This window comes from Puntigrus tetrazona, chromosome 6 (assembly GCF_018831695.1).
Source record: "Puntigrus tetrazona isolate hp1 chromosome 6, ASM1883169v1, whole genome shotgun sequence".
Taxonomy (NCBI): domain Eukaryota; kingdom Metazoa; phylum Chordata; class Actinopteri; order Cypriniformes; family Cyprinidae; genus Puntigrus; species Puntigrus tetrazona.
Genome location: NC_056704.1, coordinates 24,693,397 through 24,707,219, shown reverse-complemented (window position 1 = coordinate 24,707,219; position 13,823 = coordinate 24,693,397). Strand labels below are relative to the sequence as shown.

The following is a 13,823-nucleotide window of genomic DNA, read 5'->3' as shown; positions in this document are numbered from 1 at the left end:
TTATTTTTGTAGGGTTTATTTAGTGTTGGTCACTCTCAACTTCCCATGAGCTGCAGGGACACCTACTGGACTGGATGTGTTTCTCAATACACTCACATTCATTGCCATCTGCTGGACAAATAGCGACTACATCTGATATAGGAGAAACTGCATAAAAGACCAATATATTATTTCCTAATATTCTTTAGGGGAAAAAACACGTTTTTAAAAGCTCGTTTAATTAATACCTTAGTCTGAGCTATGTTTTTAAAAATGGTATATAATGTATTCATGTTTTTCAGCATCAGATGTACAGAGTGCGTACAATATCTGGATCTAAACCTGACTTTTGGATAAAGTTGCCAGATTTGTGTGACCAGGATGGTTTCAACGCTGCTCAAAATGGCTCTTCTGACAGTTTTGGAGTTTACAGCGCTCCCATTGGGCGGCACGCTTCTCTAGCAAACAACTTTTTCTTACGGGACACGGAGCTGTTTTCCTCCAGGGGGCGCTTGACGGCCAGGCACGCGGAATACAGAAGCGGTCGTAAGGGAGGATTTTTATTTTTTGTGTTATTAGGTACAATTATATAGGTAAGTATAATCAGTGTAACTCCGTAGAAATCTGCCTATATATCTCTCTATATATTTAGAAATTATTTAACCAGTAATAAAAACTGACCTTGATCGGTACAAACAGTCTATGGTCAACTAAGGTGTATTTCTGTAGTCTTTGGTACAGCGTTGAGAAAAGTGTCAGGTATCACGTGACAAAGCCGTTTCAACAGCGGATTTGAATAATTACAACAATTACATATCGTTTGACACTTAAATGCACATTTGAGAACAAAACGGGATTATTATTTATATTTACGGTAATTCTAGCCGCATTATCCCAGTGTGTCATCTAAAAAAGTTCGTTAAAATGTCTATCGCCATCTCCAGTCCAGAAGGAAGCGCTCTATTCCGTCATCGAGTGACGTATTATTCGCGCGCCGGTCGGTGTTCCCGTACGTTTTTTGTAAACAGTCGCTTTTCTAGATTAAAGAAATTCGGTTATTTCTCTCAATGGACGAAGAATACTACAGCAATGCTGGAGAATGGGAGGGACAGGACGGCAACATGGTAAAGTAAACCACAGTTGAGCTGAAACCACACCACAGACGCAGAGATCATGAAATTATAATCTGATTTACTAGCTGCAAATTTGAAACTAGGTGTTGCTTTGATTATCATTAATCTTTGCAAAACAGTACTGCCGTGGTACCATATCCGCACACCGTGTTATTTATATGAAACTCCGGGGCGGTTAAAATAATAACGTGGAATATATGCAAAAAAAAATATGATTGTGCAGACATGAACACAAATATGGACTCGTGCCATGTTAAAAAAAAAAAAATAAAAATAAAAACTGCCATATGTGGTTTCCTGTAACTGACAGAGACTAGCTGTGCAATCTGAAGGTTTTAAATCCATTCACTTTTGACAATCGGAGCTGTTCTGGTCAGCTCATCGGTCTTCACACGACTCAAATACGTAAATAATGTCGATAAACACACGGGTTGTTAATTAGATTGCAATATACACAAATAACATCGTACTTGAATCTAGCCTCCGATTAGCCACTTAAAGGACTGCTTGACTTTTTTTCCCCCCTTTCTGTCGTCCAAGGAGGATGGATACGCCGATGCTGAGGCTGACGGAAAAGTTCAGGAGGAGTGCCTGCAGAAATTCTCCAGCAGGGATTATATCATGGAGCCCACCGTGTTTAACACCCTGAAAACGTAAGTCACCCGAACGGAGAGAGGATACCGTAGATACCGAAGGGAAGGTGATTCGTGGAAACGTCGGTGATTTTGTGTGTGCTGTCTCCGCAGGTATTTCCAGGCAGGCGGTTCCCCCGAGCATGTCATCCAGCTGCTGTCAGAGAACTACTCTGCTGTTGCACAGACGGTCAATCTTCTGGCGGAGTGGCTCATTCAGATGGGTCAGTCGATACGCTACCCACACGTCCTGCGTAAACGCGCTTCTATTTGAATTTTCTCTCGCTTCGTAACGGTCGTCTGTCTTGAGTTTGTAATAACGGTCACGTTCGCAAAGTATAAGGAGAGTGGAAACTGTATTTGATATCGCTCACAGATATCGTTATCGGTAATGGACGGCTAGTACGCATTAGCAGCTAAACTAGAGCGAGTTAACTAGCTGTCTGTCAAGTCGTGGCATTATAGTGCGAAAGAGTGTGTGTGTGTGGTTTTCTGTAACTTACAGAGACGTAACGTTAGATATCAGCTGTGCCATCTGAAGGTTTTAAGTCCAGTCGCTTTCGTCCACCGGAGCAGCTCTGGTCAGGCTCGAAAACAGAAACAAAAGCCGCCGTGGATTGATTAAAGGACGATCTCATGCGCTCGCGTGTCACCATGGTTACAGAGGTGCTATTTATTGCAAAAGGCGAGAGATAAAATAAAAAACCAAACAAAAAAACTAACAATTTTATCTAAAACTCTATGTAAAAACGTGAACTGGACAATGATTATTTTTATTATTATTATTTATTAATTAATTAAAAAAACCCCGAATAATTTCGTGTTTCTCCTTTGCAGGTGTTGAGCCCGCGCAGGTGCAGGAACGCGTAGAGAATCATTTAAAGTCTCTCTTAATCAAACACTTTGACCCTCAGAAAGCAGATTCTATTTTCACTGTTGAGGGAGAGGTGAGTTTATACACACACACACACACACACACACACACACACACACACAGGTACTGGTAATTTAATTTATAATTTATATAATATCATCAAAAAGTTGATTTATTTCACTAATTCCATTCAAAAAGTGAAACTGGTATATCATATTCATTCATTACACACAGACTGATATATTTAAAATATTTATGTTGATGATTATAACTGACAACTAATGAAAACCCCAAATATATAACCCCCCAAAAATTATATCACCAGCACCTGTATATGTGTTAAATGTAATTTATGTATATATTTTTTCCCTTCGATGAATAATAAAGTTTCTACACTTGTTGCTTTTTCATCGTTTATTGTAATAATACGTTTATACTTCATTTTAGGAAGATTTAAGAAGCTTCAGAAGTTTTTTTTATTTATTATTCCTTTTCATCTTTAAAAAAAAAATGTTTTATGGTATTTATAAATATATAATTTGTGTTGCAAAAATATTGTAGTGACTGTACTTATTAGTTATTTCCAAAAACAGTAGTCAGAAGTATTAATTTCACCTTCTCTATTTTGTCAAGATCTAAAACACACATTAACATGTCTATGTGTAAAATCACAATGTTTGACACGGCAGTACTTCTGTTTGACTTTATCATGTTAATGAGCTTAATGGTTATCTCTTTTCAGACACCCGCGTGGCTGGAACAGATGATAGCACACACAACATGGAGAGATCTATTCTACAAACTAGCTGAGGCTCATCCAGACTGCCTGATGCTCAACTTCACTGTCAAGGTAACAAAAATTGGGCTAAGATGTTCATATTGCTGCTACAACACGTTTATTGATTGCATATGTTGTCTGTAGTTGATTTCAGATGCAGGATACCAAGGAGAGATCACAAGCGTGTCCACAGCCTGTCAACAGTTGGAGGTTTTCTCCAGAGTCCTACGAACCTCTCTCGCCACTCTGCTGGACGGAGGAGAACAGAACCTGGAGAAAAATCTCCCTGAATTTGCGGTGAGCATCTTTTACTCGTTTACGATCGTGTTTTTACAATCAGATCTCATTCTCGTGTGTGTTTTGAGCAGAAGATGGTGTGTCACGGTGAGCACACATACTTGTTTGCTCAAGCCATGATGTCCATCCTCGCTCAGGAGGAGCAGGGCGGCTCAGCAATGCGGCGAATTGGGCAGGAAGTACAGAAATACGCCCACGAGAGGTGCTTTTGTGTGACTCTCCAAGTTGTTTGATCTGCCTTATTGATCTGATAATTAATAACGACTATGTTTTGCTGCATTTAGGGGACATGATGCCAGTCAGATCACATTAGCGCTAGGCACAGCCGCTGCATATCCACGCGCATGCCAGGCTCTCGGTGCCATGCTGTCCAAAGGGGCTCTAAACCCAGCAGACATCACGGTCCTGTTCAAGATGTTCAGTAGCATGGATCCACCTCCTGTAGAGCTGGTCAGAATCTACTTTACGATCAAACCCATCTACATCATGAATGACCTGACAGTGTATGTATATAGCTACAGAAAACTATTGACTAAACTGACCTGAACTGCTTCTTTCTCTGTGTAGATCCGAGTTCCTGCCTTTTTGGATCTGTTCATGCAGTCGCTATTTAAACCCGGAGCTAAAATCAACCAAGACCACAAGCACAAATACATCCACATATTAGCGTATGCTGCTAGTGTTGTGGAAACTTGGAAAAAGGTGCATATTAAATACTCACCTAACACATTATCCCCGGGTTCACAAACAAGGCTTAAGCCAGGTCCTAGACTAAATGCACCTGCACCGACCGATCTTGAAACAGTTTTGTCTTACGATGCACACCAGTAATGCTTTTTTCTAAGACGCGTTTATAAAAATTACTTAAATGTCCTAATTGAACTGTGGCCCAATACTGGTTTAGGCCGAGCCATGTCTGTGAAACCGGGCCTTTATATAACAAAATGCATATTTCTACACTACACTATTACTAGTAAATATTATTGTTGGTGAATGTTACTTATTTCTAGAACAAGCGTGTGAATATAAATAAAGATGAGCTGAAGTCGACCTCAAAGGCTATCGAGACGGTTCATAATCTCTGCTGCAATGAGAACAAGGGAGCTACTGAGCTAGTAGCAGAACTCAGCACATTATACCAGTGCATAAGGTATGAATAAACAGATCGTATCTTTTTAAGGATTCATTTAGTAGAAAGTTCAAAAGAACTGCATTTATTTGAAATCTTTTGTAACATTCTAAATGTCTTCATTGTCGGTTTTTGACCATCCTTAGCGGATACAAATGTTAATTTGTTTTTAACTACTGACCTTTTGAATGGTAGTGTCTTGTATGATTATACGCTTGGTATTTCTGGATTTGTATGGCAGGTTTCCAGTGGTGGCGATGGGAGTGCTGAAGTGGGTCGACTGGACGGTGTCTGAGCCTCGTTACTTCCAGCTACAGACAGACCACACTCCTGTCCATCTAGCGCTACTGGATGAGGTAAATTAAATACACCTGCAGAGTACGAGCTGGTCAATACCCAAACCATTGTTATGAAGGTTCTGATTCAGCCTAGTTTAATCATTAACGTTGTTTTTATTTCTCAGATCAGCACATGCCATCAGCTTCTTCATCCCCAGGTGTTACAGTTGCTCATCAAACTGTTTGAGACCGAGCACTCGCAGCTCGATGTCATGGAGCAGGTTGGTAAACCTTTGTGAGGTTTGAAAAATCAGCTCATTTCTAGTTGCTTCTCCAGTGTTCAAGTTAATTCTGCCATTGATTTTTTTTTTTTTTTCAGCTGGAGCTCAAGAAGACCTTACTGGACCGTATGGTTCACCTGTTGAGTAGAGGTTATGTTCTTCCAGTGGTCGGCTACATCCGTAAATGTCTTGAGAAGCTTAACACAGATATTTCACTCATCAGATACTTTGTTACGGAGGTGAGGGTTAGATCTTGGTTTTGAGCTTTGATTGATTAGCGTTTCTTTGTACATCAGTATCAGTATTGAATCCGAGGTTTGTTTTCTCATCCCCATTTCATTTCGGACAGGTTCTAGACGTGATAACACCTCCATACACCTCAGACTTTGTCCAGCTGTTTTTGCCCATCCTAGAAAACGACAGCATAGCTGGAACCATCCGCACCGAGGGAGAACATGACCCTGTTGCTGAGTTCATTGGTGAGTTGTTTCTAAATTTAAAATATGCTTGATGTAATGTAGTTTCTTTAAAATGGCATCTTTTTAAATAAATCTAGAGCAACCATGTGGATTTACGTTTGTAGCACTTGGTTATTAATCTCTAATTTTACATTATAGCTCACTGCAAATCCAACTTCATCATGATGAATTAACCTTTGGAATTAGTGGGATGTTTGAGAAGTGGAAGGATCATAGGGACAGAGAGACAATTTCAGTGTATATACTGTGTTGACCTTTCCACCGAAAATATTGACATGAGTGTTGAACTTTGAAAGTGTTTTTGAGGTACTTTGCTTCGAAATAATCTGACGTTGGTTTTCTTTTTTGTATATTGTAATAATTTTTAAAAAAAAAAAAAGTTGTACTAAAGTTTATAGCGTCATCATTTCTAAAGTCACTAAATATTTGGTCAGATAAACTGATGAAGTTTCTTTAGAGGCTTTAGTCTTCAGCCAATGTACATGCCAATTTAATGTAAATATATATGTTACATTAAGAGACAACTTTACTGCTGTATATGTTTTTTATATTTCCAAACTTATTTTAAAAAAAGAAAAAAAAAGTGGCCTTTGCAACTTGAGTTTCTTATCTGATGTAGTCTTTAAATCAAAGATCCAAAGCATTTGTTATAATAATTGCTTGGCTGTTAGAGCTGAATACAATAGTGTACAAAGACACAGTTTAGACTATTCCACTCAATTTAGTCTAAATTAAAGCAATTTACTAAATATACCCACAACAGATTGACCAGAAATAGAACTTGATAAGACATTTATTAAAGAGTGCATCGATTAAACTGATCTGGTTTGACAGATGCATTAAAAGCAAAATCAAAAAAGTAGCAAACTATGTACTTTTGCTTTTAATACAACACAGCAAACCCTAAAACCTTTTCAGTGCACAAGATCATTAGATGACTATTTGGCTTGAGTTCGGTCTATTTAAAACGGTCTAAAAAAGAAAATGTATTAAAAAAAAAAAAAAAAAAAAAGGGTGGACTACTTTTCCCTTTTTGCTCATTAGGTATTGTAGAAAACCATAAAAAATGAGGCCACCAAATGCAAAATTACAGAAATTCCTGAGATTAAAACAAATCCTCTGCAACTGATTTCGGGCAGCATCAAGAAATCATTTTTGGCAAATCTAAGGCTCTTTTCTCCGGTGAGGGAAATCATGGGTAGTTTTTGGGTAGGATGGGGTCTCCGTACATGCAGTCCTCTTCGATGGCGAGGTTGTACTGGCTCCCACTGCCACCTTTGTATGCACTGGTGACTATTCTGAGCCAGCCTTTCTCTCCCTGTATAACAAGAGTCAGTCAACATCTCCATTTGTTCATGGGGTCACTCTAGAGCAACTGTCAGGTTCTACTTACCCATGGCTCTCCCCAAGAATTACGGACGACCCAGTACTCCACTCCATTCTCATCAACGCCCCAACCAGCTACAGATACAATGTGGTTAATGTAGGGATCCTGCACATATTCGGAGTACACACCACCGGTGTATGCATCCAGCTTGTCCGTTGCCATGATCCCACAACTACAAATGCAAAGGGTTAATAATCAGGGTTGGTCAAAAATAAGATGGAACCTTTTGCATGCCACATGCTGTATACCTGATGGGTCCCCCGGAATAGAGCTCAGCCTTCATCTTTTCGAGCCCGTTGACTGATCCATAGTCTCCGACTTTCCAGAGAGTGTAGTTCTTTACTACGTTACACACGCCAAAGGTTGTGCAGGTTCCACACTGATTAAAGGTGTTACAGTCTGGGGGGAAAAAAAACCCAGAAATCGAACAAATGCCATACGAATGTTCAGATAAGCAAAACAGCAGACGCCCAACCAAACTACTTTCTTACCCTGATCTTTGGCTTGATAGTTGTTGCATGTTTCATCAGGAATGCCTTTACTGTGTGCGTATTCCCAGACACCAGAATGATCTCCACCGCCGCAGGAGCCTGCGTTGCCACAGTCAATCACATTCTGGACAGAGAGATAGGCAGATGGCCATGCTGCTTTCCGCTTGATGTTGATACGATCTACGACAATAAAAATCAGTTACATAGGCTGATAACTTTTTTTCCTTTTACAACAAAAAGATGCGCTGCACTATTAGAAAATACTGAATATCAAGGTCAAGCATTAAATTGAAACAATTACATATTTTATTTTTAATTAATTGTATTTATTATTTATTTAGACATCACTAATTTTTTTTAAATCAAGCATTAGCAAAAAAAATTCAGAAAATATTAAGATCAAGTGGTCAAAATAACTGAAAACAAAACAAATACAAAATAGGACACTGATGATTTTAATTGTTAGACAATCAACAAAGTCATAAGCATTCTGATGCATTTATAATTACTATTTATGGCACTGTAAATTAATGTAATAACATTGTTATAGTATTTTTTTCTTTTTTTTTTACTTTGTGGAAAATGTCGGTAAGGTTTTAGTAAGAGGAGGAAGTGACAAGTGCGCTGATATGTTAAGGTGGCTAAACTTAAAACATGTACAAACTTGTAGAGATCAGGAAAACACCTTCAAGTCATAACTGCACATCAGATGATAGTCTGGTAGTTCGCAAGTGTCAGATGGCATACGCATAACATCATGTGACAGACCCAGGCCATTGCATTTTTAATAATTAAACTACCCCGTGAGAGGCTACAAGAAGGCCGGTGGTGTTCTGTGCTTCCTCGTGAAAATGCAAGCTTCACAAAAACAAGTTCAATTACTCACCCCCATGTGAATCTCATGATTACTTTTCCCCACAGAACATGTAAATATTTACCAGAAATGTATGGGAAAAACCAGCCAGGACACATTTTTTTGGTGTGCGTTTGGTATGAATCACAAAAGCAAATAAAAGGAAAAGAAAAAAGCTTGGACTTATGGAGATTTTCCTTCACCTGCCATAGCACTAGTACTTCCGTGCGCCCAGCAGGAGCCGCAGTATTGTGGTATGTGTTGGTTTCGTGTGGCACTGACGTAGTTGACGCCGTCGATGTTTCTCCAGTCCCATGCTTTGGGGAGCTCTTTTAAATTCATATATTCATAAGGACGCGGTCCAGTCCTGAAGAACACACGAAAAAGTTATTTAACTGTACGCCATTAAGCCAGCTCCTTCTTCACTAACCACAATAACACAGAAAAGGCATTCAAAAGCAAGCAGCAAGAGGCCACGAAGAATCTCCAGCAAATAACCCATGCACAGGCCATCTGCTCTTCAGTTAACAACCAAAAATGGGAAACGAGCCTTGAGGGCATGACAATTATAATCATAAATGAAGCAGGTGTCAAACGCTCTCATGATGGCTACCTTTTCACCACTCTGCTGTGTTTTTCTCTTAATAATTTCATGTGCCGAATTGCCATGACGTGAGTCGCCTGTAATACACTGGGCGACAACGGAGCCAAAAAATTAAAACGAGACGACCAAATAATAGGAAAAAAAATGATTGATGCATTAGACTGGAAATTGAAAGTCAATTTGCGTGCATTGCATTGTGGGATACTGTATGGTGTGTTCAGTACTGCGCATTTTGGCAAAATTCTATTATTCCGCACATAGTTCATTAAAATAAGTAAATATATATATATATATATATATATATATATATATATATATATATATATATATATATATATATATATATATATATCATTAAAATGTTCCAAAGCTCAGCTTAGTCTAACAGGCACCAAAATACAATGTTACACGAACTAACTGTAAATAAAATGACAGGAAATATATTAGCATACACGACGGTACAGGAAATAACCTACAAATATTATTTGCATATTTTTTAGCATGACATTAACATGTATTTTTGCTTACAAACGTAAAAGTTAAAAGCTAACCTATTAAAACCTACTAGTAAAACCCAGAAGTAACTGCCTAGGCAGATTTTTAGCCTGAAGAAACGTCTTGCACTCTCTGCTGTCTGAGGCGTCGAGATTTGAGACACGGCCCTAGACTCGCGTTTCACGGACTACTCAGGTAAACGTAACGTTACGTACAAATGTTTATGTATAATTTGAGTGTCACGAAGTGCAGGAAAAAAAAAGATAGTTTGACCTACTTGACTCCTCGTAGGTTTCTCTCAGGCTGGGGTCTGTAGCAGGTCGCTTTCTCGTTAAAATAGCGTCCGGCGAAAACACCAGACAGAGTGAAGAGATAAAAGAGCAGCACGCGAGCCATGTTGAATCTCAGGCGGTCATATGATCATCACACCAGTCTGCACTGCGGTTTTATTCCTCGTGTCTGCCCGAAGGCGTGGAGAAAACATCGAAACTAACTCTCTTATTGGCCATTTTCTAACATTTTCCCCCCTTTGTCAGACGTTTTCTGGTACATTACATGAGACCGGGGCTTGTTGTCATACACGGAAGTTGTCACAAACATATCTAAGGGTACCCAGACGCGGAATTTCGTTTTCATAATCTACTTCAGTGTCCGTAAACAGATCTGGGTAAACAGTAATTTCCCATTGTGTGTTTTTAATTAATAATTGTTTTATTTAATTTAATTACATATTAATGTGTATTGTTTTTTTCTTTCTTTTTTTTTTTTGCCAAAAAGGCTATTTTATTTTATTTTCTAATTTAATTAATTTATTTTTATTTTAACGTGATATCTGTATTTTCTTTCATTTTCTTTAATAACGAAAAACAAGTTTTAGTTAAACAGCCAACAGTAACAGCATTGGTATAAAAATAGGTCAATTAACAGTTGTCCAAAAAAGGCTGAAAAAGAAAAAAAAAATCTGGGAAAAAATGGGATAATTAATTATTTCAGTTTTATTTATTTATTTATTAATATTTTATTTGTTTTGTTTAATTTTTAAAACTAAAGCTTCAAGCTATTTTATTTTGGATAGTTGCCAGTTTCTGATTTTATTTATTTTTTTATTTTTATGTGATAATTGTATTTTCTTTAATTTCAGTTTAATTTCAATTAACGAAAAACAAGTTTTAGTTAAACAGTCAACATTAACAGCCCCGGTCCAAAAATAGATGATAGTGTTACATAATGCATGCTTGCCTTTCATTTGATGGGCAAAGTCCAGTCTTAATGTTCATTGCTGTATAAGAGGTGAGTACAGGTAAGCATGTTCTCTCTCATTCTTTTACATGATCAGTAGTACTTGTATTGAATCTGTTCCACCAGCTGAAGCCTTGCTGTTTTCAGTGAAACAAATGGGTTGATCTGAGATGTGTTTGGTTTCATGGGTTGCATGTTGCAGTACAGCACAAACAATACCATGATTGTACTGTAAAGATCACCAGTTGCATGATATTGTTCATGTTTTTATTAGGCCTAGCTAAAATTGATTATATATATATATATATATATATATATATATATATATATATATATATATATATATATATATATATATATATATATATATATCAGTGTGTTTGCAGGCATGTTTGTGTTTCCAGTAACAGTGATAAAGAGATGAACAGGTTTTAATTTTTGGTGAGGACTAAAAAAGTAGAATTAAATTAGTTTTGCTCGATTTTGAACATTATGTGACAACGTATGGTCAAGCTGAGAAGTTGTTTGCTGTTCGTTCACGTGTCGTCTGCTTGAAGAAGGAAGTTAACAGCTGCTAAAGTTACCCGTATGACCAGACATGGCAGAAGAAAGTCCAGCCAAAAAGCTAAGGAAACGAGTCGAAGGGTTTCTCTGCGACGTGAGCCCCGTGAAAGACGTATATTTCGACGCCGTTCTTCAACATGAAGGTGGAAAAAGCAAAGTCGTGGTCTTCAGACCTGAAGATCACGTGCGCTTTCACAGAGCGGAAAAGACCAGGCGAGTCTTCGTAACGGTATCTTGATATAACATGGTTTATCGTGTGTTGTAAATGTGTGACTAAGCTATCAAATCCTTTCGTAGGAGTCTGGTTACGCTAGAGGACGTGGTTTTACAGCCGTCCACGGAGTCCAGCAGAAAAATGGACGTCTTCTACACTCACAGCTCCAAAATGTCCTGCGCTCGCGACCTCCGACAGGCTTTTAACGACAGCTTTTCTGCAGGACCACAAGCTGTGCAGCTCTCTGAACTCCTTGACATGCACACAAAACCCAGCAGGGTGGGCCGTTTAGAATAGATATATCACTAAGTGTTATATATTACAGTTGAATGCATATATATACACACACACACACACACACACACACACACACACACACACACACACACACACACACACATATATATATATATATATATATATATATATATATATATATATATATATATAATATGTGTGTATATATATAATATGTGTGTATAAAGTATTTATTATGTATATATGAACACAAACACATGCATTTAAGAATGCATATATATATATATATATATATATATATATATATATATATATATATATATATATATATATATATATATATATATAATAGAAAATATAAGACTATAAATATATACATGTAGGTTTTTTTAGTTGGCAGACATGTTTTCTATTTATTAATAACAAATACCAACCTGCTTTGCTAAGACTTAATTATAAAAGACTACTGTAAAACTACTAAAGGTACAGAGTTGTTTTCTCTAGTTGCCATTATTTTATTTTATTTATTTGTATATACTCTACTACAATATCTGGACATTTTAACTGTCCTGTCCAAAAAAAGGCAATAAAATAAATGCTTCTGTTTATTTTATTGCATAGGTCAACATCAATGTGAAAATTATCCAGGAGGTGCAGAGGAGAAAAGGTGAAGTATGGGACGGGCAGAATCTTTTAAGAACTGAATATGCTGTAGCAGATACCACAAGCTGCACGAGTCTAACGGTCTGGTGTGAGCACAGCATTACTGTCGGTGAGTGGTACAACATCACACACATCTCTGTGAGAGAGATCAGGGGCAAAACATCCCTATCAACGACCAAAGACACACACATCGTCAGCATCCCATCTCAAGATACAGCGGTTGCTGCTCAAGTGCCGGCAGAAACGATCAAATGTGACATCATTGGCGCAAACATTAAAAATGTCTTAATTTGTCCTTGTAAACATAAGATGAAGAGCATGGCGCTGTCAAGCCCAACTCTATATTGCATCTCATGCAACACACATTATAAAAGCACTGCCATCATAATGCACTTTAGTGGTCATCTGGATCTTAAACGAGAAACTGGAGATGTTATGAAAGCAAAGATTGAAGACGAGGTCATAAGGTCAGCGGTCACAGTCCATCCCACGGCATCACAAAAGGACATCATTAAGAGCTTCATTGCTTTGCCAGCCATGCAGATTACAATGCACAAGGACGTCATTGTAAAGATGGAAGATGTTACTCAGAAGACTGAAATCACACCTGAAGATGAGCTTCCTGGTAAAGTGGAACACGGGGAAGAATCCAAGTTTTATTCACCCCCGGATTACGGCATTCTGTTTAATTCACAAGTGAGAAAAAGAAAATCTCCTGACTGACTCTGATCATAGAAAATCATACTAATTAACTATTAATTTATTATTATTGTTGTAACAAGGACTATCAGGATGTTAATACTTTAACATTGAAATAATATTGTTTTATTTATGATATCGATGCACATGTATACACACATCTATCTTTAATTGTTACATTGTCATTATCATCCATTAGTTCTAGAATAAGATAACATAAACCTTAGATGTATGTTTATTGGAAAAATAAATGGTTTAAATGTATTTCCAAATAATGTCTAATTCAAATAACTATAATTAATGATTATGATTACCCAAAAGTCTGCTACTGATATTACATGCCGTAAAAATTAATGTTAATTTTAAAGCATGCAAGTTTATCGGCGGTGAGAAGTTGTAATGCTATTTTCTATTGCATTAAAATTTTGATGATTTGTATTATGTAACAACTTGTATTTGAGTAATTAAAGACATACAGCAGAGGAAATGAACATGA

At 37.5% G+C, this 13,823-nt stretch overlaps 3 protein-coding genes across 4 annotated transcripts; 2 read left to right on the top strand and 1 right to left on the bottom strand.

The window, feature by feature from the left end:
• Window positions 1-942: 942 nt before the first annotated feature.
• On the top strand, window positions 943-6,872 carry nelfcd (negative elongation factor complex member C/D). Its single transcript, XM_043242058.1, has 15 exons — window positions 943-1,103; window positions 1,653-1,765; window positions 1,859-1,968; window positions 2,582-2,691; window positions 3,361-3,468; window positions 3,541-3,693; window positions 3,765-3,895; window positions 3,978-4,143; window positions 4,261-4,395; window positions 4,704-4,843; window positions 5,064-5,178; window positions 5,286-5,381; window positions 5,480-5,620; window positions 5,731-5,860; window positions 5,999-6,872. The coding sequence occupies exons 1-15, from the start codon at window positions 1,047-1,049 to the stop codon at window positions 6,031-6,033; spliced, it is 1,740 nt and encodes a 579-aa protein (XP_043097993.1). The 5' UTR covers window positions 943-1,046; the 3' UTR covers window positions 6,034-6,872.
• ctsz (cathepsin Z) lies at window positions 6,636-10,260 on the bottom strand. Its single transcript, XM_043242065.1, has 6 exons — window positions 9,968-10,260; window positions 8,795-8,958; window positions 7,739-7,918; window positions 7,496-7,646; window positions 7,254-7,419; window positions 6,636-7,178 (listed from the first exon to the last, which is right to left on the bottom strand). The coding sequence occupies exons 1-6, from the start codon at window positions 10,084-10,086 to the stop codon at window positions 7,053-7,055; spliced, it is 906 nt and encodes a 301-aa protein (XP_043098000.1). The 5' UTR covers window positions 10,087-10,260; the 3' UTR covers window positions 6,636-7,052.
• A 179-nt stretch (window positions 10,261-10,439) lies between these two features.
• On the top strand, window positions 10,440-13,818 carry si:dkey-249d8.1. Of its 2 annotated transcripts, none has more exons than XM_043242064.1 (4): window positions 10,440-10,980; window positions 11,487-11,706; window positions 11,791-11,986; window positions 12,587-13,818. In XM_043242064.1, exons 2-4 carry the CDS (start codon window positions 11,528-11,530, stop codon window positions 13,349-13,351), a joined length of 1,140 nt encoding a protein of 379 aa, XP_043097999.1. In that variant the 5' UTR covers window positions 10,440-10,980; window positions 11,487-11,527; the 3' UTR covers window positions 13,352-13,818. The 2 variants fall into 2 exon arrangements, with proteins under 2 accessions (XP_043097999.1, XP_043097998.1); XM_043242063.1 differs by having other exon boundaries at window positions 10,440-10,990.
• Window positions 13,819-13,823: the final 5 nt, after the last annotated feature.

What these genes read in the sequence shown, in the direction of transcription:
- ctsz (XM_043242065.1), bottom strand. Translation starts at nt 10,086, where the DNA reads ATGGCTCGCGTGCTGCTCTTTTATCTCTTCACTCTGTCTGGTGTTTTC. An exon ending in AAGTACTAGTGCTATGGCAG is followed by an intron (nt 7,919 to 8,794) that starts GTGAAGGAAAAT and finishes TTATTGTCGTAG; the next exon opens with ATCGTATCAACATCAAGCGG. An exon ending in TATTCCGGGGGACCCATCAG is followed by an intron (nt 7,420 to 7,495) that starts GTATACAGCATG and finishes TTGCATTTGTAG; the next exon opens with TTGTGGGATCATGGCAACGG.
- nelfcd (XM_043242058.1), top strand. Translation starts at nt 1,047, where the DNA reads ATGGACGAAGAATACTACAGCAATGCTGGAGAATGGGAGGGACAGGAC. An exon ending in TGCTCAACTTCACTGTCAAG is followed by an intron (nt 3,469 to 3,540) that starts GTAACAAAAATT and finishes TGTTGTCTGTAG; the next exon opens with TTGATTTCAGATGCAGGATA. An exon ending in TTGTGGAAACTTGGAAAAAG is followed by an intron (nt 4,396 to 4,703) that starts GTGCATATTAAA and finishes ACTTATTTCTAG; the next exon opens with AACAAGCGTGTGAATATAAA.
- si:dkey-249d8.1 (XM_043242064.1), top strand. Translation starts at nt 11,528, where the DNA reads ATGGCAGAAGAAAGTCCAGCCAAAAAGCTAAGGAAACGAGTCGAAGGG. An exon ending in CACAGAGCGGAAAAGACCAG is followed by an intron (nt 11,707 to 11,790) that starts GCGAGTCTTCGT and finishes ATCCTTTCGTAG; the next exon opens with GAGTCTGGTTACGCTAGAGG. An exon ending in TGCACACAAAACCCAGCAGG is followed by an intron (nt 11,987 to 12,586) that starts GTGGGCCGTTTA and finishes TTTATTGCATAG; the next exon opens with GTCAACATCAATGTGAAAAT.